Genomic DNA, 24,472 nt, shown 5'->3' with positions numbered 1-24,472 from the left:
ACTCTTGGCCACCCTCCATCTCCCATGGCTCCCCCACCACCCCCACTGCACTACTACTAAGCCCTGCCCCACACACGCAGCTGCTGCTGCTCAACAATTTTTATTGGCTGAAAGGAGAGTTGCAACATCCAAAGGGAATTCATCAGAGGTTGGGGCTGGAATGCAGAGCATCTGGAGCTTTCATTCCTCATTGAGTCCTTTCTATTGGAAGAGAAGATGGAGGGAGGTGATGAGGCACATGAGGGGCAGATACAGGGTGAAGCTGTGGCAGGGATGTGGGGCAGGAACCCACCTTGTTGCTGATGTCACGGCTCCGTGCCCGCAGCTTGTTAACCTGGGACTCAGCGATGTCGGCACGTTCCTCTGCCTCATCCAGCTCGTGCTGTGCCTTGCGGAACTTGGCCAGGTTGGAGTTGGCCTGCTCTTCCTGCGGGGGGAGGCAGTGGCCATCTTGGCAGCTGTCTTGTCATCCATCCATGCACTGGTCAAACATCCATCCAGACACCCAGACATCCACCCAGGCTTTTTCTATCTACCCAGCGATCCTCCATCTACTCTTTCCCACCCATCCATCTTCTCTCTCCTTCATACATCTGTCATACATCTGTCCATTCATCCCTTTCTCCAACCTTTTCTCCAGCCAGTTCCACATTCCTCAACCATTTTTTCTATTTTTTCCAATTTCTCCATCTATTTCTCAGTTTTTCACAATTTCTCCCTCCCACTTTCCTCTTCCTCCCCACTGAACTCACCGCTTCCTCTGCCTGCCTCTTATAGGCCTTCACCTTCAGCTGCAGCTTGTCCACCAGGTCCTGTAGCCTCACCATGTTCTTGCGGTCTTCCTCTGTCTGGGAACACCAAGGTGGGAGACAGGTCCAGGCCCCATATCCTGGCATAGATCTCCATGCTTTAGGTAACCATGATGGCAATTAGAAGTGGAGATTATTTAGAGGTGTTCTTAGGAGGGGTGTGTCTTCCCTACAAGCTTGGATGTAGAGGCAGCAGATGGCCATGGTTGTCAGTGTCCACTGGCCACAGTGTTCTCAGTCACCCATGTCCCTGTGACCACGAGGTCTATGCTTTAGGTCATCCCTGTCCCTCCACATAACAGGTGAACCATGTCCTAGGTCACTCGTCCCCATTGCTATCAGGTCAACAGTGCTGTAGGGCACTCATTTCCCTAAAGCCAACAGTTAAGCCACATTCCAGGTTATGCAAAATCTGTGTGAACACAGAGTGGGTTACACTCCAGATCATCCCTGCCTTTATGGCCACCAGCTCTGCTGTGATGTCCCACCTGGTAGCTGAGCTCCTTGACACGCCGCTCTGACTTGCGGAGTCCCTTGATGCTCTCAGCATTGTGCTTCTGCTCGGCCTCCAGCTCATTCTCCAGCTCCCGCACTCGAGCCTCCAACTTCTGCAGCTGTTTCTTGCCTCCCTTCAGGGCCAGCTGCTCAGCCTCATCCAGCCTCAGCTGGAGGTCCTTGACAGTCTGCTCCATGTTCTTCTTCATCCGTTCCAGGTGGGCACTTGTGTCCTGCTCCTTCTTCAATTCTTCTGCCATCATGGCCGCCTAGGCAAGGAAGATGAGACACCAAGGAGGACATGGAGAGATGAAGGAATGTAGGGAGTCCCATTGGTCCACTGATCCCATTGGTAGGAGAATGATTGAGGGTGTCCTTGGTCCCTCAGCCAAGTTCACCATGTCACTCACATCAGTGATGGCCTTCTTGGCTTTCTCCTCAGCATTCCGGCACTCCTGGATGGCTTCTTCCACCTCTGTCTGCAGCTGGGAGATGTCAGCCTCCATCTTTTTCTTCTGGTTGATGAGGCTGGTGTTCTGGAAGAGAGGAGCATGGCAGTCACCTGCTGTCCTCCAATGGGACTTTCTAGGTCCTTCTGCCCTCCAGTGGAATGTTCTATGTCTTAATGCTCTATCTCTTACCCCTCCCCAGTGGGATATTTTAGGAGATGCAAGGCTGAGTCTTCATGAAAGTGTCCTCACCTGGGAGTGGAGCAGCTGGACCCGCTCACTGGCCTCAGTCAGTTCCTGCTCAGCCAATTTGCGAGCCCGCTCACTCTGCTCCACCATAGCCCGCAGCTCCTCCAGCTCTGACTGGAGGAGGTTGTTCCTCCGCTCCACAATGGCAATGTTTTCTTTCAGGTCCTCATTAGCTCGCACAGCATCATCCAGCTGTAATTGGGTGTCCTGCAAGGCAATGTGGTGGGAGGAGCATGAGCAGGGAGGTGGGAAATGGGGTGAGTAAGCACCCAACAGCCATCTTGTGCCACCCAGTGGCCACCTAAGGATCACTCAGTGGCCGCCCAATTGCCATGCAGTGATCACCCACTGACCCCACAATAGATACCAGGTTGGCACTCAGTGGCCACCAAACAAGCATACAGTGGCCTCTCATGGCTACCCAAGGGTCACCAGATAGCTACTCAACAGCTACCCAACAGGCAATCAATGGCTACCCAACAGGCACTCAACAGGCATCCAGCAGCCACACTGGGCTTCCCAATGACCACCCAGCAGCAAGCTAAATTCAGCCATTGGCTGTCCATCAGCTAGCAAATGCCCATCCATCAGCAACCCAGTGATAAGCCAACAACCACTCAAAAGCCACTTAGTGGTTACCCAATGGCATCTTAGTTTCCACCCAATGGACAGCCAATAGCTACCCAGTGGCCATCCATCAGCCAGTAAATATCCAACAGGCATGCACTGGCCACTCAATGGCCACCCATCAGACAGCTGATGGTCACCCAATGGCAACCTAAAACCCATCATACGGCCACCCAATAGCAAACTTGTGCCACCTAATGTCCAAATGGCCAACTTGGCCCATTAATTCCTGATGGGTCAGCAGTCCAATGGGTACCTTGAGATAGCCCTGCAGTGCCTTGACTTGCTTCTGGGCTTCAGCTGCTGTACGGTTGGCGTGGCTCAGCTGGATTTCCATCTCATTGAGGTCACCCTCCATCTTCTTCTTCAGCCTCAGAGCTTCATTTCGGCTTCGTGTCTCAGCATCCAGTGAAGTCTGCAGTGAGTCCACCACCCGCAGATGGTTGCGCTTGGATTGCTCCATCTCCTCATCCTTCTCAGCAAGCTTGCGCTCATACTCAGCCTTCACTTGATTAAACTCTAGCTGGGCCCTCAGGATCTTCCCCTCCTCATGTTCAAGAGATGCCTAGGGAGGACAGGAAAACACTATTGGCCACAGAGGACACCAGGACACATGGAGATATATGGGGACAGGTGGGGATAGAGCTTGGCTCACCTCTGCCTCCTCCAGTGCTGCTTGCAGCTCTAGCTTCTCGGCATCCAGTTGCTTCCGGACCTTCTCCAGCTCATGGATGGATTTTTGGCTTGCTCCCAGTTGCTCTGTGAGGTCCGAGATCTCCTCTGCATGGATGACAATCCATCAGATCACATAGAAATAGATGGATGACATTGGAGTGGCCAGGTGGAGGCCATGGTCTCACCTTGGAGGTTCTTATTCTCCCTCTTGAAGGTCTCCAGGTGCTCCAGTGATTCCTCGTAGGCATTCTTCAACTTGAAGAGCTCAGTGCTGAGGGACCTAGCCTCCTTCTGTGATGCCTCCAGCTCAGTTTGTGACTCCTCAAACTTCTGCTTCCATTCTGACAAGATCTATGGGGACACCAGCAGGACACTGCTTATAACCTCTTCCTCCGTGGAGAACCTTCTCCTCCTAACCCTTACCATATTCTTTCATACGCATTCTGACCTTGTCAAAGTTTCTCTGCTTCTTGTCTAGAGCAGCAGCCGCTGCATTTGACCTCTCTACATCCGCCATCAAGTCCTCAATCTCATTCTGCAGCCGGTGCTTCGTCTTCTCCAAGGAGGAACACTTGGCATTGACTGCCTCCACAGCCTCCTCAGCTTCCTGAAGCCGTTGTGCCAGCTTCTTCCTACCAGATGGACAGACAGAACTCACATATATCCTTTCTGGACTCCTTGAAGAGCCTCCATCCATGGAAGATGACTCACTTGGCCTCCTCCAGCTCCTCAGTGCGTTGGATGGCATCTGTCTCGTACTTGGTCCTCCACTGGGCCACCTCGGAGTTGGCTTTGGAGAGAGCGCGCTGGAGCTCGGCCTTGGCCTCCATCTCCTCCTCGTACTGCTCCCGCAGCAGGTCACAATCATGTTGAGCTGATTGGAGGGCATGGGCCAATGCATTTTTGGCCTGAGGCAAGGAGAAGATGGAGCTGTGTTAACTGGGGACCACTTGAGGTCCTCCAACTCAGTATTCCTCAGGTATTCCTTAGACCAACTCAACCCGAACAAACTCAACCCAACCTAACTCAACCTCCTTGACTTCAACCAACTCAACTGAGCTCCTCCATCCCATTCCTACCTCACTCTTAATGTCTTGGCGTCTCACACTCTAAACCTCCAGCCCTACCAACCTCTCCAACAAGGCCATACCTTGGCCTCCTCCTCCAGCTGTCTCTTGAGGTCCTCCAGCTGCTGAGTGTAGGTAAGTTTCCCTCGCATTAGCTGGTTGATGAAAGCTTCCTTCTCCTCCAGCTGCCTCGAGAGCTCGCCTAAGGGACACAAAGAGGGGTGATCATTGCTGAAGAGAACCCAAGAGCCAACCCACAGTCCCAAAGGCCAGCAGCTGTGTGAGATGTGAGTGAGGCACTCACTGTTCTCTGTCTGGAGCTTGGCTCGCTGTGTGCTGAGGTCAGTGACAGTGCGCTGAGACTCCTCCAGCTTGTTGCGGTGCTCATTCATCTGGTCTTCTGTGGAGCGGCACATCTTCTCCAGGTTGGCCTAGAGGAAGGAAGAGAAGAAAGATGCAAGGGAACATGGGAAGTATGGAAGAACTGTCCCATCTAGCCTCATCTTGACCTCTGCAGTTGAGGCCCCAGTCTCCTACCTTGGCCTTGATGAGCTGCTCCATGTTGGAGCTGACATCATCCAGCTCCAGCTTTAGCTCACTCTTCTCCTTCTCCAGCTTCTGTTTTACACGCTGCATGTTGTCAAGCTGTTCACTCAGCTCTGCCACACTGTCAGCATGTTTCTTGCGCAGTGCGGCAGCTGTGGCCTCGTGCTGCAATGTGGCCTCTTCCAGGTCCCTCCGCAGCTTCTGGAATTCAGCTTCCCGCTTCTTGTTAAGCTCAAGCTGCACCGAAGTGGCACCACCTGCCTCCTCCAGCCGCTCACTGGTCTCCTCCAGTTCCTGCAACAGCTCTGAGCGCAGCTTCTCCACCTTAGCCCGACCCGTTCGCTCTGCCTCTAGTTCCTCCTCCAGCTCCTCAATTCGTGCCTGTAGCCCATGGACAGGTAGAACATCGCAGTGGCTTCCCTTGGCCCAACTCTTCCACTCAGCCAGCTGGAGACTCTTCAACCCATCTCAACCAGTTGCATATTCTTCAAATCCAATCTGATGGAGAGTCTTGAACCCAACCCAACTTCATCCACCTGAACTCAACCTAACTCAATGGAAATTCTTCAACCCAATCCACCCAAATGGAGACACCTCTACCCAAACCAATGCAACCCAACCTAACAGAGATCAACACAACCAAGTGGAGACTCTCAACTCCACCTCTGCCTGACCTGAAGCTCTTTCAGTTTCTTCTGGAGCTGGGCAGCAATCGCTTGCTCATCCTCAATTCGAGCATTAAGCGTGTTGAGTTCAAAGTCTTTCCTGGAAGAGAAGAAATACCAATCATAGTTTCAGGTTCTCAGAAAAGAGCAGGATTACGGGACAAAGGGTTGGAAGAGGTGGTGGGCAGTTTGCTACTTTTTCAGCCTCTCCTCCAACTGCTGCTTGTCATTCTCCAGGTCCATAACACTCTCCTGAGCTAGCTTCAAGTCACCTTCCAGCTTCCTCTTGGCTCGTTCCAGGTCCATCCGTATCTTTTTCTCCTGTTCCAGTGAGCTCTCCAGCTGCAAACAGTGCAGAAACCTCCATTAGCTGACAAAAAAACCTACCCTAGAAGGATGTTTGCCCACAGGAGAAACAGGTCTCACATCATCTGCTTGCTGTTCCAGCTTCACTTTGGCCTTTGCCAAAGTGTTGACCTTGTCTTCCTCAGCCTGCAGGTCATCCAGGGCTTGCTGGTGAGACTCCTGCAGGGTTTTCTTCTCTTTGGTCAGCTTGGTGATGTTCTCATCAAGCCCAGCCATCTCCTCTGTGAGGTTCTTGACCTGCATGGTGAGAAACATCAGGCTTCCATCTTGATGCCAAAGGTAAGGCAAAGACAGGAAGAGACTGTCTGTTACTCATGGTCAAGCTGAATCTTATTTAGGTAACACAGGAGAATCCAGCCAATCACCCTTGGTTCTTCTCAAACCAAACCTATCAACTTATATGTCATTTCAATGCAACCAAAACATTTTTGGGTCAAATCGAGCCCAGTCACCCTCGGGTCTTCTCAATCCAAACACCTTTTGTAGTTTCTCAACACAACAACTTTTAGGAATTCTCAACCCAACCCAGCCACCCTTCAATCTTCTCAAACCAATCAAACTACCCTTAGGTCTTCTCATCACAACTCAACAACCTCTAGGTCTTCTCAATTCAACACCACTCTCCTTGTGTATTCTCAACCCAATCCAACTAATTTTGGGTCATCTCAATCCAACCTAACTGGAATACCTTGGGACTTACCAACCCAACTCAACCATCCTTGGGTCTTCTCACCCCAACCACTTCACCTTGTTCTCTGTGGCATGTTTCTCCTTCTCCACTTTGGCCAAAGACAGCTCCAGGTCATCAATGTCCTTCTTAAGCTCTGAACATTCATCCTCCAGCTTCCTCTTCTTGGCTGTCAGCTCGGCATTCATCTCCTCTTCTTCCTCTAACCTCTCAGTCATCTCCTTCACTTTGGCCTCTAGCTGGATCTTGTTCTTGATCAGCTGATCACAGCGCTCCTCAGCATCAGCAAGATTGTCTTGTTCCTATGAAGGGGACACATTGGTGGGAACAGGAAGGAAGGGAGAAGGGAGTCTGTGGGGTTGGGACATCTCCATCACGCACAGCCTGCACTTGCAACTGGAGGTCATTCTTCTCCTGCAGCATGGAAACCATCTTCTCCTCTAGCTCCTTCCGACGTGCCTCTGACTTCTCCAAGGCTTCCTTCAGATGCCCAAATTCCTCCTTCATCGTCTGCATCAGGACACAGAAGACCAATAGCAATAGCAAATGGTTCCACCACTCATTATCCCCACCCTAACAATGTCCTTGGTGGCCCACACCATGATGGTTTTGTGATGTCCTCACACCTGCATCTCCTTCTCAGTCTCAGCGCTCTTCAGCAGGGGCTTGATCTTGAAGTAGAGCTTCATCCAGGGCCAGTTCTTCACCCCCATGAAGGCCCGGATGTTCCACTGGATTACCAAGAGTGCATCCCTATGATGGGGACACTCAGATGAAGCCACCACCCAAGCCCTGTGTAGTAGAGCTCAGTCACATGAGAGCTCCATCCCTGGTAGAAGGACCTATCCCCATCTCACCTGCGCTCCAGGATCTTCTTGAACTCAATGCGCATGAGCTGGCCTCGGGCTTGAGCTTGGATGCGGGTGATGATGAGGGAGAGGCGCTCATCCCGCATCTCCTCCAACAGCCCCAGCAGCCCAGCCTTGAAGAAGACCTTGGAAGAGAAAGGAAGTGATTGAAAAGAGTATGGAGCAGGAGAAAGGTTGGATGGGTGGGATTGGGTTGGATGGAAGGGCTGGAGATTGAATAGGATGGGAGAGCTGCCTGGAAGGGTTGGAGGATGGGCTGAATGGAAGGAATATTAGATGAGTTGGATGGAAGTGTCAATGGTTGTGTTGGGTTAGAAGGAAGAGTTGGAGATTGGATTGAATTGAATTGAAGGACTGGACACTGGATTGGATGGAAGGGTTGGATGAAAGAGTTGGATATGGGTTTGGATTGGATGGATAGAAGTGTTGGTGGCCAGATGGACAGACCGATGATTTGACATATGGATGTACTTCACCTTGGTATGCCCAAATTTGTACTGGTTGTGGTCAATGTCAAGGGATCCCAGAAGCTTCTCAGCACCCTTGCGACTGTCAATGAACTGCCCCTCAGGGATGGCTGTGGGGTTCAGGATGCGGTACCTAGGTAGAGCAGGAAGAGATGACACAAAGTGAACTCAAAGCCCATCCCCACATCCCCAACACCCGTCATGCTATCCCCACCGTTGGCGGAAGTCCCCATAGAGGATGCGATTGGGAAAACCCTTGCGGCAGATGCGGATGCCCTCCAGCACCCCGTTGCAGCGGAGCTGGTGCATCACCAGGGAGTTGTCCATCACACCTGTCAGGTAGAGGGTAAAAAGAGTGGAGTCAGCCTTTAGCCATACCCACTGCCACAACCACTCTAATCTCCACTCCCTCACCCGGCTCCTTCCTCTCATTAGGGATGAGGCAGCGGACAAAGTGGGGATGGGTTGTCTTGAGGTTGGCCATCAGCTTGTTGAGGTTTTCCTGGAGGAAGACAGAGAAGGCTGAAACTAATGGGCCAGAGGGGAGGAGCAAGAAGTCCATGGAGTGAGGTAGTCCTCCCTCTGTCCCACAGCCTTTCCTTTCCATGAGGCACTCACACGGTGCAGGGCTGAGACAGTCTGGAAGGAGGAACCTTTCTTCTTGGCTCCTTTCCCCTTTCCACTGTCACCACCTGGGGAAAGGAGGAGGGTTAAGGTAAGCAAGGAGAGAACTGCTGGGGGTAGATCTTCCTCATCCATCATCCAACCATCTCCATCCATCCTCTTACCAGCATCTGCCCCAGCGTAGTTGGAGAAGAGACTGGCCAATAGCTTGAGGGCTGACTTCTGGTAGAGCCCCACCACTGTCTCATTGAGGGGATCCTTGTTCTTCTCCAGCCAACCAATGATATTGTAATCCACTGTGCCCGCGTAGTGGATGAGTGAGAAGTGGGCTTCTGATTTCCCTTTGACATTCCGGGGCTTCCCAAAATTGGCCGATTTGCCCAAGTGGTTGTCAAACAGTTTGGCCTTGAAGGTCATGTCTGAAGCTTTGGGGAACATGCACTCCTCCTCCAGGATGGACATGATCCCCATGGGCTGTTGAGGAGAGAACCTCGTTGGCCGTGGAATACACCGACCACCACCCAAATGATCATTTTTGGGGTCCCTGGCAAGCTCCAAGTGGAAGAACACCCCAAAATGCCCTGGGGGAGGCAGTACCTTCTCAATGAGATCAATGCAGGCCTGGAGGTCCATGCCAAAATCAATGAATTCCCACTCAATTCCCTCCTTCTTGTACTCTTCCTGCTCCAACACAAACATGTGGTGATTGAAGAACTGCTGCAGCTTCTCATTGGTGAAGTTGATGCAGAGCTGCTCAAAGCTGTTGAACTGGGGAGAGAAAAAACAGTCAATGTGGTCAATGTAACACCCAACGTGTGACCCAGTGGGTCAACGTAAGGCTGAATGGAGTCAACAGAGTCAACTGAAAACACAGTGGGGTCATCAGAAAACCCAAGGGGGTTAATGAAATGCCCAGTAGGATTAATGGAGTTAACTACAGACTTTTACAGTTAACATAACACCCCACAGTATCAATAGAATGAACCGGAGATCCAACAAAGTCATCAGGAAACCTGACTTTGTCAATGTAAAGCCCAGTGGGAAGGTCAATTCACCACTCAGTGGGGTAAACACAGCATCCAGCAGCACCGCATTCCCACTGGAGTTCAACATTACTCTTAAGGACATCCATTCAATGCCCAGCTGCATCAACCCAACACCAAAAAGCACCCATGGTGCTCTCCCACAGCCTCACATCAAAGATCTCAAAGCCAGCGATATCCAGAACACCGATGAAGTATTGACGAGGCTGTTTGGTCTCCAGAGAGTTGTTGATCCTGACCACCATCCAGTTGAACATTTTCTCGTAGACAGCCTTGGCCAGAGCCCCAATGGAGTAGTAGACCTGCTGGACGCTCTGTCCCTTGGTGACGTATTCATTGCCCACCTTCACTCGGGGATGGCACAGCCCCTTGAGGAGGTCAGCTGAGTTTAGCCCCATCAGGTAAGCCGACTTGTCGGCATCTTCCCATCAAGGACAAAAGAACATGATCAGGTCCCACCTCCTCCACATCTTGGAGGGAGCTGGGGGACCCCAAAATATGTCATCCCATGAACCTTCGGTGCCGTCTGGTTCCGCCTGCTCCTCCCGTTGCTTCTGTTTGAACTTCATATTGCCAAAGTGCATGATGGCGCCTGTCAGCTTGTAGACACCAGCTTTCTCCTCAGCAGTGAAGCCCAGGACATCGAAAGCACTCTGTAGGGTGAACAGAGGGGCTCAGGGTGGGCCTGATATTTCCCCAGCACCTGCTATTCACCCTATTCACCCATGACCTGCTTAACCATCTAGAATGTCATTCATCCATCAAAAGACTCATCCATCCACCACAGACTCATCCATCCATGCACTCATCCATCTAAAGATCCAACCATCCATCTAAAGAATCATTCATCCATTTCAGGGCCCAACAACACATGGTTTCTTCCATCTGACGATTTAATCACTCATCCATTGATTCATCCACCCATGGTCTCTGCCACCTGAGGACTCCTCCATCTGCTTACATCAGTTGCCAACAGCTCTTCCGAGTCATCGATGGAGGCCACTGTCACCTCTCCTTGGGAGACGTAACTGTAGTCATAAGGGTTGTTGGTGATGAGCAGCATCTCTGCTCAGTGGTGGAGCAAGAAAGAGGGAAAAAGACACAAAATAATCTAAATGGCCCTCACTTGCCAGAAAAAAAAATGAGTGAAAAAGAGAGGATGGAAGAAGACCCAACTCACCCAGAAGCTCAGGCTTCTTGTTGGAGAGGATCTGGTAGAAGATGTGGTAGTTCCGCTCAGCCTTCAGCTGGAAGATGACTCGGGACTTCTCCAGGAGGTCTGGGGAGGATGAAGAGAAGGTTTTGAGGTGGATGGGATGAGAAGATGGGTAAGATGGATGGAGGGTTGGTATGATGGCTCTCACAGGTCTCTATATCGGCTGATGCCAACTTCCCAGTAGCCCCAAAGTGGATCCGGATGAACTTCCCCTATGAGAACAGCAGTGTGAGACTTCTCTGCTCCATGGATCCCCAACCCTGTCTTAAAGATCCCACCCAACATTCCCACCACTCACAAATCGCGACGAGTTGTCATTGCGGACAGTTTTGGCGTTGCCAAAGGCTTCCAAGGCAGGGTTGGCCTGGATGATTTGATCCTCCAGTGTTCCCTGGTGGTCAGTGGAGATCAGTGGAAGGGAACAAGCAGATCCACAAGTGTGGGATGCTAAGAGAATATGGCCAGAGGACTCACCTTGCTGCTATTTGCCACCTCCTTTTTGCGGTCACCAATGGCAGCAATGCTGGCAAAGTATTGGATAACCCTCTTGGTGTTAACAGTCTTCCCCGCTCCGGATTCTCCACTGAAGCCATGGGACAGTGGTGAGACGTGGGGCACTATAGTGCAGCGCTGCCCTCCCACCCCTCCAGGACCATGGGACTGGGACTTACGTGATGAGGATGGACTGATTCTCACGATCTGCAGGGAGAAGACACAAGAGATGGTAGTCCCACTAACATAAAGACCAGGCTTTAGCTCTGGGTCCATTTTTTGGTGATGAAATTTTCAAGTTGGAGGTCCCTACCCGTCAGCATGTTCTGGTATGCATTATCTGAGATGGAGAAGATATGGGGTGGGACCTCAGTCCGTTTCTTGCCACGGTAGGCAGCCACCACCTCAGCATTGTAGACCGGAAGCCACTTGTATGGGTTGACGGTGACACAAAAGAGCCCTGAGTAGGTCTGGAGAAGGGGACACAGGACAGGATCATGAAATGTCATCCCGCTAGAAGGGGTTTATGGTGACTCAGTGGGTTTGGAGATGGGACATCACAGTCTTGAAATTTCCATTTAGTTGCCACAAGGGGAATAAATATGGGACACCCCTGTTCTAGGTGGCTCAGTGGGATCTGGAAATCACAGTTCTGGGTATTCAAACAGGTCTTGAAATGGGACATCCCAGTTCTAGGTGGCCTTACGATCTTGGTTCTAGGTATCCCAAATAGTCTGTAAATGGGCTGTCTCAGTTCTAGGTGGCTCAATGGGATCTGAAAATCATAGTTCTAGGTGTCCCAATGGGACTAGTTCTAGGTGGTCCAAAGTGTTTGAGATGGGATGTGCCTATTGTAGGCAGCCCAATGGGACTGGAGATGGAACATCCCACTTCTAGGTGACCAAAGAACTGTGGAGAAAAACTACCACATACTAGTTGCCTCAGATCATATGGGCACAAGGTGACCACCCAGCTCTTCATGGAAAAACTACAGTGCTCCTGCATCTTTATAGGCTGTAGGACCACCTTATAGATTTGGGACTGCTCAATAGCCTATGGGGTCACCCCTTTGGCTGTGGATCTGCTGCAGGGGCTGCTGTGAAGGCTCACATAGATCATCCAGGAAGCATAGCGCTCCTTGAGGTTGTAGAGGACGGCAGGCTCGTGGAGGAACGTCAGCATGGCCATGTCCTCAATGCGGTCAAATTTTGGGGGGTTTTGGGGGTGCACATCAGCTTCAGGCACCGTCAGGGTCTGCAGAGAGATCCCAAGAATCCCCCAAATGCAACTTTTTCAACCTAGAATACCAAGTTTAACTTTTCCACCCCAGATCCCACCAAATTCCCTCTTTTCAGCCCCAAATCACCACAAATTCAGTTTTGTCACACTAAGGTATCCCCCAAAATTACATGTTTTTATTCACTCCATTTCATCATGATTGCCATTTTAAATGTCCCCCAGGTTACTTCTTATCACCCCAAGTCCCACCAAATCCTTTTTTTTTTTTTTGTTTTGCCCCAAACCCCCACAGTAACCCTTTCCCATCCAACACCCCCAAATAGGCCCCACCCTATTGAACCCACTCCATTTACACCACTACCACTGATTCTCACTGACCCCACCCCACCCAACTCCACCCCACTGAATCCCACTGACCCTCACTGACTCACCTCCATTGACCCCACCCCACTGACCCCATTGACCACACTGAATCAACCGGCACTGATCCCACTGTCCAGCTCCACTGATCCCCACTGAGCCCACCTCCTGAAGCCCCTCAACCCCGCCCCCCCCAACCTCATCTCTCACCTCCCCTGTCTCCGTGGTGACGGTGACCCCATTCCCTGCCCGGGCAGTGATGCGGGCTCGAACAAACTCAAGCTGGGGGTGGGGCACGAAGCAGAGCCCTCGAGTGTCACCTGGTGGGGCTGAATGGGGCCCCTCGGGGGCACGCAGGAAGGGGGCAGCAGCACCCAGCAATGCCTCCATCTGTCGGTATCGTGACAGTGATGCCATCACAGTGACAGTATCATGGTGACATTGTCACAGTGATGCAGTGACCCATAGGGATACATGGGCTCCATAGAAATGCATGGGCCCCGCAGAGATCGGAGTGCCTCACAGACATGCATGAGCTCCCCACAGACAGACTGTCCCATAGATATTTGTAAGACCCATAGAAATAAGCTGTGACCCACAGACATGCATGAGCCCAATAGAAATGCAAGGACCCCACAGCAATCCACAGTGCCCCACAACAATGTATGAGCCCCATAGACATGCATAGTGCCCCACAGAAATGTATGGGCCCCATAGTCATCCATGAGACACATAGTGATGGGCGAGGCCTCATAGACACATATGAGCCACACTGAAAGAGCAGCACCCCATAGCAATTTGTGAGCTCCACAGCAATGCACAGTGCCCCATAGGAAAGTGATGCCTCCCCCCTTCCCAACATCTCCCCTCTGCTCCACAGCATCCGTACCACCCCATAGAGCCTTGTCCTGCCCCAAAGTGCTCCCCTGCTTCATAATGTCCCCATGCCCACATAGCGGCTCATGCCCCATTGTGTCCCTGTGCCACACATCAGCCCTGTACCTTCAGTCTCTGGCTCTAGCACAGGAAACAGGAACAGATCTGAAGCGCTGGGGGAGAAAGGCTGTTACCCACAGCTACCCCCTGCACCCCATATAACCCCACACCCCCCCGCCCCGTAGATTTCCACATCCTCCCACATCCCCCTGCCCCATAGATACCCATATCTCCCTCCCCCAGATTTTCACATCCTCCCACATCTCCCTGCCCCATAGATCCCCATATCCCCTTATCCCATGGATTCCCACATCCTTCCATATTCCACTATCCATAGGTTCCCACACACCTTGTAGCCCATAACCCCACATCCCTCATATCCTTGGCCCATAGAGCTCCACATCCCTATGGGGCACCTCATAGCCCCATATGTGACCCACAGCTCCCCATATCCCCATATCCCACATATCTCCCCGCTGCCCGTAGATCCCAATGTGCTCCCCATCCCTCCCCATCTCCCAACCTCTGTCTGCCCCACACCAATCCTGCTGCTGCCCCACGGCTTTTATGTGCTTTCCCCCCGCCCCACCCCGCCCCCTTCTGTCTCCCCTAAAAAATTCCTGGAAGAGGGGGAGGGGAGGAGGGCACAGGAAGGGGGGGGAGCCTGCCCCATATCGCACAACAGAGCCCATAGGGAGCCCATGCTCCATTCCACAGAACACACTCTGCCCAATAGTTTCCATTCTATCCCATAGAACTCCCTCTGCCCCACAACTCTCCTTCTCTCACGTAGAACCCCCTTTGCCCTATAGATCCCATTCTTCTCTGCAGAACACCCTCTGCCCCCCAGTTCCCGTTGTGCCCTGACAATCCCATTCTGCCCCATAGATCCCTTAGCAGACCCTTAAGCTCTGCCCCATAGTTCCCACACTGTGCCCCACAGATTTGCCCTATAAACCCTGCCCCACAAGTTTCTGCTCTACCTATAAGCACTGCTCCATAGAACATTATCTGCCCCATAGGCTCTGCCCCACTATTCCCATCCTGTGCCCAAAGCCCAGACCCACAGGCCTTGCCCCATAGAACCTGATGCAAACCCTACAAGAGACACAGGGAGCAATCTCTGCCCCACAGGCTCTGCCTCAGCTCTTGTTCTGGGTGTGTATGGGACTCTATAGAGCTCTATGGGGAGCGATGGGGTTCTAAGGGTCCCTGTGGATCTCTATGGGACACACCATGGCTGCCACCTCTCACTGCTGACAGGGGGGCAGGGATGGGGCTATTTCTGGCCTCCTTATCTCCCAGCCCCACCTCCGCCTCTTTGTCCCCTCTTTGTCCTTCGCAAGTGACAAATTCCTGGGGATGGGGCCACTGTGGTGGCCAGTGGGGGCTGGGGACCCAAAAGACCCATAGAGACTCAAAAAGACCCCATAGAGACCCACAGGGGACCAATAGGGACACAGAGAAACCTATAGGGATGCACAATGCCCTGTAGTGCCCCACAGTGCTACACAGCCGGTGGGGTTGAGGTTCACAGAAGGCAGCTCAAAAGGCACCGCAGGACAGTCTGGGTGACGATCTTGTGCTCTTGACCACCATCCCCTGCAGCTCCTGCCACAACCCCACTGCGCCGTGGGGTAGCACCACAAAAACCCTGCCCCATACCAAGCCCTGCCCCACACCGTGCTTTACCCCACACAAGTAGCTGCTGCTGCTTGGAGACATTTATTGACCAACAGCAGGGGACTCTGGGGATACAAAAGGTATTGGTCAGAGCTCCGGGTTTGGGCGATGTCGGCACGTTCCTCTGCCTCATCCAGCTCGTGCTGCGCCTTGTGGAACTTGTCCATGTTGGAGTTGGCTGCTCTTCCTGCGGGGGGAGGCAGTGGCCATCTTGGCAGCTGTCTTGTCATCCATCCATCCACTGGTCAAACATCCATCCAGACACACAGACATCCACCCAGGCTTTTTCTATCCACCCAGCGATCCTCCATCTACTCTTTCCCACCCATCCATCTTCTCTCTCCTTCAGTCCCATCATCCTTGCAGCCATCTCAGCGTCATTCTGTCCATCCACGCCTCATAGTAAAGAGCTCATGGTCAACTCATGGTCCCCGGTGTCTCCCAGACTGCTCAGCCCCACAGCTGCCTCCCAGGGCCTCACACTGAAGATCCCAAAGGAAAAATGTCCAGGACACCAATGAAGTATTGATGGGGCTGTTTGGTCTCCACTAAGGCACTATTAAAACTGTAAGGCACCAGTGACAGCTGTAAGTCACCAGTAGGACACAATTAATACTAGCAGGACACCACTAAGTTACCAGAAGGACAACAGTATGATACCAGCAGTACTAATGTGCCAGTAAGACTAGCAGTACTAACACCAGCAAGGCACCAGTAAGACGCGTGTAAGGAACCAGTAAGGCACCACGTTGTTATCAAGACCAGTAACGTGCCAGCTGGACACTAACTGGACACCAGAGCTTCCAGTGCCACCCTCCCCTTTTGTCCTTACTCAGTGAATCCAGGTCCAGAAAAAAAGCATGAACTCACCAGTGTATCCCAGTATATTCCAGTCCCCACCCAGTTCACCTATGGACCCTCCCAATTCCTCCCCAGCTTCCCCATATCCCCCCATATCTCCTCCCACCATCCCCCTATAGACACCCCCAGCTCTCACAGTCCCATCCCAGTCCCTCCCAGTTTCCCCATATCCATTCCCAGTCCTGCCCAGTCCCTCCCATTCTCTCTATCGACCCTCCCAGTCCCTCCCAGTTTCCCCATATCCCTACCCAGTTTCTCCCATTCCTTTCCAGTTCCCCTATAGACAAGTTCAATCCCCTTCCAGTGCTCCCTGTCCCCAACTCCCACCTGCCCAGGCTCTGCTGCCTCTGATGCTGGGGACTTCTTTTATCTCCACCCCCCTCCCCAAAAAGTAATACATCATCAAGGGGGTGTGGCCAGACAGGACCTGCCATTCACCTCCTTCCTCAGATCCTCTGCCCCATAGGCATCCATGGGGAGACCCCCAGCCCTATAGGACCACATAGGGACCTCCCTGCGCCCCAGATACCTTCTGTCCTATTAAAAACTCCATGGAACCCCCCTGGACCTCATAGGAGCCCCTAAACAACCCCTTAGTTCCCCCTGACCGCACAGGTCCCCAAAGGATCCTGTTGGATCCTATAAGACCTCTCCAGCACCACCACAGCCCCCTACTCAGCCCCACAGAGCCCCCTAAGACCTTATAGAGCCCACGGGATTCCTCAGGCTCCTCAAGTTCTATAGCACCCCATAGGGAACATGAGTTCCTATAGGACTCCACAGGATCCCCGCCCCCCCCTCCCGGGCCCATTGGACCCTACAAGACTCTACGGAATGCCATAGAACTTTGTCTATAGGACCCCATAGGGACAAGGGCAAAGCCCACAGACCACCTTCCCCCCCCCCCCCCCTCCGTGCTATGATGGGACGGATGACGGCAGACAATAGGATCGCGGATGGACAATGGACAGGTGGGACGGGCCGGGCTTTGTCCTTGTCCGTGTCCCCACTCCGGGGCTATTTTTAGGACCCCTCCCCCATGCCCAGCAGCTGCTGCCCTAATATGGCCGCACGGGCTCCCCTCGCATTCCCACCTCTCTGCTTCTTTTCCCCCAGTTTCTACTCCCCCCCCCCCCCCCCCATTTCCCTGTGTTTTCTTTCATTTCCCACTAATTTACTGGGCTTTCCCTTATTTCCCTGGTTCTTCTCCAAATTTCCTTCCAATTTCACATATTTTCCCCCCTTTCCCTCTAATTTCTTCGTTTTCCCTTATTTCTCCTTAATTTCCCCTATATATATATATTTATTTTCAACCAATTTACCCACTTTTCAGTTATATCCCCAAAGCTTTCCCAACATTACCCTATTTCCCCACTTTTCCCATCTGCTTTTGCTCTCATTTGCTCTTATTTCCCCATTTCCCCTCCAAATTTCCTTTTTTAGGTTAATTTCCATTTCCCCCCAGATACTCTCCTAATTTACAATAAAAAACCCGTATTCTCCCAAATTTCCACTCATTACCTTATTTCCCCTAATTTTCCCGAATTTTACTCATTTTACCCCAAATTTCATTATTTTCCCCTTCTTTTCTCCCATTTTCCCCAAATTTCTCCCCTTTCCCTGTTATTATCTCTAGGTACCCCCCCATTTTACCCTGATTTTCCCTAATTCACCACATTTTCCACGTCTTTCCTCCAAATTTCTTCTACTCGTCCCTTATTTCCCCCAACTTCCCCGTAACTTTCCATCGCTTTCCCCTGAATTTCCCCAGTTTTCACCCAGTCTTTCCCCTTGATCTCACAACTTTTCAGTCCTGGGCCTATTTTGGGGAGAAACAGCTTGAATTTACTACTTTTCACTTCTTTTGAACAAATCATTTTTATAATGCTAAGAAACGGTGTAAAATGAGGAAAGGCAGAAGACAAGAAGAGCGTCAATGATTTATTATGGGAAATGACGAGAAAACTGCAACGGCCGCAGCCGTGACCCCCCCACGGCCTCATCTCTGACCTCGTCGAGCTGCAGAAACGCGGGTTCAACTTTGTAACTTGTCTTGAGAAATCGTGGATGTAAACAGTAGAAATCCCATGTAAGCATAAAACATACATCAGGAATAGAGCTGCTGATTCATCCTGTCATTAATTCTGCCTCTCATTTTAGGCTCCCTAAGCTCTTCCCCGCCCCGTTTACACCCCCCACAGCCCCACCTTATGTCCCTCACGTTACAGACTCGGCGGCTTTAGAGACAACCGGGACCCGTTACAACTCCATTTTAGGCTGCCCGTTGCCACGGCAACGCCGCCGTAAAGCAGCGCCGTCCGCACGGCAAGGCCGCAGGAAAGCGTCGCCATCTCCATAACAACGCGGGGCATGCCGGGAGCGCGGCACTTCCGGCGGATAGCGGTGCGGAGCCATGGCGGAACCGGCGGTGAGCGGGAAGGGGGGGGAGGGGGGGCCTGTGAGATGGGGGGTCTGTGCAGGTCCTGTATGTGATATCGGAGCTGTGCAGGTCCTGTATGTGATATCGGAGCTGTGCAGGTCCTGTATGTGATATCGGAGCTGTGCAGGTCCTGTATGTGATCCCAGAGCTGTGGCCGTGGCTGTGGCCGTGCTCCAGGGGGCAGCGAGGCACGGAGCGGACACGGGTGTCAGTGTGCAGCCCTGGGAGCTGCCGGGTGCTGTGAGGTGCTGCCGCCGCTCACGGGGTGTCCGGGGTTGTGAAGCGCCTCAGGTGCTGCGGGGCCGTGTCCAACCCCCCCCTCCCTGTGCAGCCTCCCGGGGGGTCTCAGCCCCACGCCCGGCGCCTGGCGGCGCTGCTGAATCGCAGCCTGCGGGTCCGCATGTCGGACGGTCGCACCCTGGTGGGAACCTTCCTCTGCACCGACCGTGACGCCAACATCATCCTCGGCTCCGCGCAGGAGTTCCTCAAGGCTGCAGGTACGGGGCCACGGTGGGAAATGGGGCCGCGGGGACGGGGGGACTCGGTGGCTGATGGGGGCGGGGGGGTGATGAAATGGGGGGCGGTGATAGGGAGGGTGGCGGGGGTAGCAGGGTGATGGGAACAGGATCTCGGGGAGCGGTGGGGATGGAGACGCGGCAGCGAGACTGACACGGGGCTGCCGTCCTCTGCAGATGCGTTCCCGGGCAGCGAGCCACGTGTGCTGGGCCTGGCCATGGTGCCGGGGCACCACATCGTGTCCATCGAGGTGGAGCGTGATGCCGCCGCTGCTCTGTGCTCCTGATGGCCGCCCTGTGGGATGGACCCCCAAGTGTTGTGCACCTCTTGTGTACCCTAAATCGTGATGGACTCCAGCCATGCAAAATGAGCACCAGAATTGCGATCCCCTCGGACCCAGTAGAGCCCCCACAGTGGTTACGCTGTCACTACGTGATGCTGTCATTCCAGACCCCCACAAAACAGACACAGATGCATTTTTCTTCCCCAAACACTCCGTTTTCAACCTGAAACAGAGTTGTGCGGGTTAATTTAATCTCAGGTACAGAATGTTTCAGTGGGTGATAGGGGCAGAGGGAACACACGGCAGTCCTGGTCCCTCCTAACTGTGGTAATACGCTGCGGCCGAGGGGGATCAGGGAGGAACAGGAACAACGCTGCGCAATGAGCGCCACCTCCAAACGCGAAGCAATTCCTACCATAACGGAGACCGAGCACTTCAGAAGTCATGTAGGTACCTTGCATACAGCTGGGCACCAAACCAAAAGTGGAGCCTTGTGTGGATTTCACCAGCTGGGATTTGGAGACTCCAGGAGCCTGGACTGAGGGTGCTTATAGCTTATAGCAGACTGGGGGCTGGCGGAAATTAAATGTTAAGTTAGAGGGTGTTTGGGAACATCAGGTAATATCAGTAGAGACTGAAGGCAAAGAATTTGAGGAGATAAAAAGGGGAGCAAGAGCCTCTTTTCCATCTCCAAAAGCTGTGTGTCAGAGTATCTCCATCCCAACGGGAAGTGACCCGGGCCGCACCTTGGAACCCCTGTTGCCTGGGCACCCAGGCAAGCCAGTACCGTGCTCTGGGACCATGGAGTGGCGGTGGGTGCCCCTCCTGCTGCTCCTGATGCCCTGGCTCCCGGGGCTGCACCCCTGCCTGCTCTGCTTCGTGCCCCCCGTTCAGTGGGCCCGGATCTGCCGTGAGATCACCTTGAGCGCTCAGGATTCCCAGCACCAGCAATGCCTGGAGGCCCTCGCAGAGGCTGCTGCTCCACTTGCCCCCGTCACTGTGGGTGGGTGGTCGGACCCCAGGGACCCCCACTCCAATGGGACCCTCTGCCCAAGGGCACCCATCCTTACTGGCACCCTAGGGACCACCATTTCAATGGGACACTCAGACAAGCATTCTGGGGGCCCTCAAGCATACCACGGTCTCCCCAGTCCTGTGGTGGACACCCCCAGGTGCCCCTCAGCCCCGTCTGCCACTCTCCCAACTCTGATCTGGGCCCCGGGGATCTCTGGGAACCCCATGGAGTGCTGGGGACCAAACAGCTCTAGGCAGGGACACAAGGGGGACTTCCAGCAACTCCCAGAGCTGCCCAAGACATTGGAGATCTTCAGGCATACCTGACCCTTCCCAGAACCCCTACGCCCTGACCAGCACTCTGGGAACCAGCCCCTTACCCTCCCCCAGCTCTTACTGGAACCCTCTAGCCCTGAGCCTCCAATCCTGACCTTGTGGTGGTTGCAGTGACCTTGTTGTGGTCCCAGGGTCAGGGCAGAGCGAAGCACTGCGAAAGATCGTCCTGGATGCCTTTGATTTGCTGGAGAAGCAGGACAAGAGTGAGCAGGGATGTGTGTGGGGGTGAAATGTATAGGAGGTTGGGGCACAGAGGATAGGACTTGGAGGACTTGAATGAGGATCCATGGGAGTATAGGACATATGGAGTTCTGGGGTGGTGTAAGGGCATATTTGGGGAATCCTGAGGGTATGTGGGTTTCAGGGTATAGAGTCTGGTGCTTCGGGTGGTATTAGGGGCATATGAAACTCTGGGATGGGTATATGGGGGTCCAGATGAGTTGCGCGGGGAATGTGTGGGATTGGTGGGACAGGAGTCTTGAAATTGGAAGATTTGGGGGTGGGGGCATTGTCTGACATGGACATACTGTGAGCCCCCAGAGCCTTTTGAGGTGTCTCTGCAGGAAGCCATCAAAATGATTTGGATGAAGCTGAGCCAGTTGGAGCCAGGTATGGGACCAGCAGGAACCCCCATCCAGGACTCTGGCCCATGTGAACCCTGGGACCCCACACCCCCAGCTTCCCCACCTGGAGCACACAGACACCCCCCTGGACATGTACAGCCCAGAGATCCCCACCCTGGGCATCCCTTTCCTGGAGACATCCCCAGGAAGTCCATACAGTGCTAGACGGGCTGAGCCCTTACAGCTCGTCACAGTGATGAGGATGCCTCGTGATCCCCAGTTTAACAATGCTTCCCTCAACCAGCTCCTGCCTGCATCCCCCCCTGTGGTGAGTGCCACTCCTGTTTTGCCACCCCCCCATCCCCTGTTCCCCTCCTACCCTCAACATTGCCATGCACCTCCCTCCCAGGGTACCAGCCGGCTGCCCGCATCTTCCAGTGCTCAACGTGCCGCCTTGTGGACTGCCAGTTCCCTGTAGACTGCCCAGGTAGGGGGCATGGGGGACCGGACCCAGGCTGTGTGTCTGCTGCACAGGGCTGCAGCTGTTCCTGCAGGTGCATGAGCGTAGGTGAGCTCAGCTGGCAGTGCTCCCAGTTCAGGACTTGTGGGTCCCCGAGGATGAAGCCATCACGCTGCACTGTGAAGTGCCCTTTGCTGCCCCTTCCGAGCTGGAAGTGACATGGATGTTCGCCAAGGATGTAAGCAGCACACAGTGCAGTGTGTACAGGTGTCAGGAGGGGCCTGGGCATGGGGGCATTGCTGCTTGTGTGCTTGGCACAGTGCTGCCAGCTGCAGGGGACATTGCTTGTACGTGATGTGAATGTGCGCTGTGAGCAGCAAGTGTGAGTGCACAGGGCACAAGTGAGCACCCACACAAAGCATGAGCACAAGGTGAGTCCCCGCGTGTGTGCAGCTTCTTGTGCACTTCTGTGAAGGAAGTGAACCATGTACGTGTTGTGCAACCTTGTGCAGAATGTGAGGAGTGTGCGTGGGGTGTGAGGTGCGATGCACATGAATGAGCGTAGGACACAAGGAGCACTAGGGGACACGACAAGCACACGTGTGACGTGGGTGCCTTGTGTGCACACACTGATGGGCCGGGTTCCCCACACCCCAGATTCGCACGCAGGACCTGGCGCTGTTTGAGGAGCTGCAGAGGGGCACTAGGGAATCGGCCATCCTGACCGTGCAGGCCCCCACCCTGGGAACCATTGCCTGTCGCCTGGGGGCCGCCTCTGAGACACTGGCCCGCAAGTACTTCTACCTCAATGGTGTGCATGGATTGGAAGCCACCAGGGCAGCGTGGGGGGCAGCGGGACCCCAGGATCCCTGGGTTCACAGGGTAGGAGGAAATGGGCTGTGCAGGAGCAGGGTGCCTGCATGACGGGGGCCCAGGTGAGAGGGGAGAGCAGAGTGGGTGTCCCCTGACCATAGCTACTCCCGGGGTGATGGGGTGTGGGGGTGCTCTGGGGGCCACCGGGTCTGTGCTGGAGCAGGAACTGCAGGGGCTGCAGGAGCACGTGGCTCCTGGCAGGAGTTCCCCATGTGCCTGGCTGGGTCTCCGCAGTGTCGGGGGGAAGTGTGGAGGCCGAGCAGGAGCTCCAGGCCCGGTTCAGAGCTGTGCTGCACTGGACCCAGGGCAGGGCCCCCCTGCACCTCACCTCATCCCTGCAGCTGGTGCTGGTCCTTGGCTGCGTGGGGCTCGTGCTGCTGCTGCTGCTGCTGCTGCTGCTGTGAGTGATCCTAACCCACTGCACTCACCGTTCCCGTGTTTGTGGTCCCTCACAGACCTGTACCAGGTTCCCAAATCCCCCTGAAGTCCCAGCGCCACAGGAATTCCTAAGGACATGAGGAGACCAGACATCCCCCACAGCACAGACTGCTGTGACTCTGCGCCTGACAGAGCTCTTATTTTCTCCTGGGACTCCCTTTGCTCTCTGACCCGTACTGGGGCTCCTCCCTCACACCCAGGACCCCTCCACAGCACCCTGCTTCCCCCAGACTCCTTAACTGGCCTTGAGACTCTGTAACTTTCCCTCATTTTCCCCAGAATAGCCATAGTCCCTTTAGGGCCCTGCTTACATGCAGGTGACTCAGTTGCTCCCACTACCTCAATGCCCCATAAGTCTACCCTTAGACCCTTCGGTTGCTCCCAGGACCCACAGCTGCTCCATGGCCCTCTTCCCTCTCCTCCAATGGATGGGGATATGAGGTCCCCTTCCTTCTCCTACTCTCTCCATCCTTCTTACTTCCTCATAGGGCCTCCTGGCGATACTACCGAAAATCTTCAGATTCTCGCAGACCCCATTGACTCCTGGGCACCCCATGGACCTGGACACCAGGGCCCCAAAAGGAGTGTGGATTCATGTGGACTTACACCAGGATCTTTCTCCAAGGGCCAAAACATCAGCAGTTGCTCGTCGTGCATTGTCCATGGGATGTAACAGGGGCACCTGGGCCCTTCTTCTGACTCTTTGCCTGTATGGAGTGGGGGAGAATTTGCCTTTGCTTGTGTTACAAATTATAATCATAATGTCTTAGCTATTTCTGGGAGAGAGAAGGAATGGGATAGGAGGAGGTGTTTCAACCCCACAGGGGCAGGAGCTGCTGTGTGCCAGAGAGTCCAATCACAGCGGTGACATGCTCTGAGAGCACAGAGCAGCCCGGCACAGGGCTGCACCACCACTACCCCACTGCTGCTGCCATAGAGCTTAATGCACCGGGGCTGTTCCTAAATGGAGCAAGCAAGTCACTGAGTCGCATCTTGTCTTCCGCACTGAGATCTCTTGAGTGAGAGATTCATCCTTGGTGGAAAGAATTGGGTCAGGGAACAGTTGAGCAAGCTGGATGTGGACAAGTTCCTGTGCACTGAGGGATGCACCCACAGCTGCTGG

At 53.7% G+C, this 24,472-nt stretch overlaps 3 protein-coding genes and 1 long non-coding RNA gene across 4 annotated transcripts; 2 read left to right on the top strand and 2 right to left on the bottom strand.

The window, feature by feature from the left end:
- Nucleotides 1–84: 84 nt before the first annotated feature.
- Nucleotides 85–15,712, bottom strand: LOC107322603 (myosin-7-like). The gene is made up of 40 exons (XM_085522411.1): nucleotides 15,575–15,712; nucleotides 13,949–13,995; nucleotides 13,157–13,336; nucleotides 12,458–12,601; nucleotides 11,661–11,817; nucleotides 11,527–11,554; nucleotides 11,330–11,438; nucleotides 11,154–11,246; nucleotides 11,004–11,067; nucleotides 10,820–10,918; nucleotides 10,601–10,704; nucleotides 10,154–10,292; nucleotides 9,792–10,060; nucleotides 9,194–9,364; nucleotides 8,761–9,070; nucleotides 8,591–8,664; nucleotides 8,387–8,474; nucleotides 8,187–8,304; nucleotides 7,982–8,105; nucleotides 7,494–7,630; nucleotides 7,263–7,389; nucleotides 7,018–7,146; nucleotides 6,696–6,938; nucleotides 6,009–6,185; nucleotides 5,779–5,924; nucleotides 5,592–5,682; nucleotides 4,909–5,298; nucleotides 4,676–4,802; nucleotides 4,455–4,573; nucleotides 4,016–4,212; nucleotides 3,753–3,936; nucleotides 3,490–3,655; nucleotides 3,285–3,409; nucleotides 2,886–3,194; nucleotides 2,006–2,209; nucleotides 1,715–1,840; nucleotides 1,298–1,573; nucleotides 753–848; nucleotides 293–427; nucleotides 85–201 (listed from the first exon to the last, which is right to left on the bottom strand). Exons 3-40 carry the CDS (start codon nucleotides 13,334–13,336, stop codon nucleotides 181–183), a joined length of 5,796 nt encoding a protein of 1,931 aa, XP_085378537.1. The 5' UTR covers nucleotides 13,949–13,995; nucleotides 15,575–15,712; the 3' UTR covers nucleotides 85–180.
- A 2,642-nt stretch (nucleotides 15,713–18,354) lies between these two features.
- Nucleotides 18,355–18,773, bottom strand: LOC146757422 (uncharacterized). The gene is made up of 2 exons (XR_014936612.1): nucleotides 18,634–18,773; nucleotides 18,355–18,478 (listed from the first exon to the last, which is right to left on the bottom strand). It is a non-coding gene; the product is annotated as an uncharacterized LOC146757422 (long non-coding RNA).
- A 36-nt stretch (nucleotides 18,774–18,809) lies between these two features.
- LOC107322602 (N-alpha-acetyltransferase 38, NatC auxiliary subunit) lies at nucleotides 18,810–19,894 on the top strand. Its single transcript, XM_015880790.2, has 3 exons — nucleotides 18,810–18,854; nucleotides 19,198–19,363; nucleotides 19,559–19,894. Exons 1-3 carry the CDS (start codon nucleotides 18,840–18,842, stop codon nucleotides 19,666–19,668), a joined length of 291 nt encoding a protein of 96 aa, XP_015736276.1. The 5' UTR covers nucleotides 18,810–18,839; the 3' UTR covers nucleotides 19,669–19,894.
- A 430-nt stretch (nucleotides 19,895–20,324) lies between these two features.
- Nucleotides 20,325–24,121, top strand: SPACA6 (sperm acrosome associated 6). Its single transcript, XM_085521808.1, has 9 exons — nucleotides 20,325–20,668; nucleotides 21,147–21,232; nucleotides 21,501–21,624; nucleotides 21,883–21,906; nucleotides 21,988–22,065; nucleotides 22,173–22,276; nucleotides 22,696–22,849; nucleotides 23,146–23,311; nucleotides 23,838–24,121. Exons 1-9 carry the CDS (start codon nucleotides 20,467–20,469, stop codon nucleotides 23,887–23,889), a joined length of 990 nt encoding a protein of 329 aa, XP_085377934.1. The 5' UTR covers nucleotides 20,325–20,466; the 3' UTR covers nucleotides 23,890–24,121.
- Nucleotides 24,122–24,472: the final 351 nt, after the last annotated feature.

This window comes from Coturnix japonica, chromosome 22, assembly GCF_054131305.1.
Source record: "Coturnix japonica strain WE chromosome 22, WE-NBRP24, whole genome shotgun sequence".
Taxonomy (NCBI): Eukaryota; Metazoa; Chordata; class Aves; order Galliformes; family Phasianidae; genus Coturnix; species Coturnix japonica.
The sequence above is the reverse complement of the archived record's forward strand: the minus strand, read 5'-3'. Positions and strand labels throughout refer to the sequence as shown.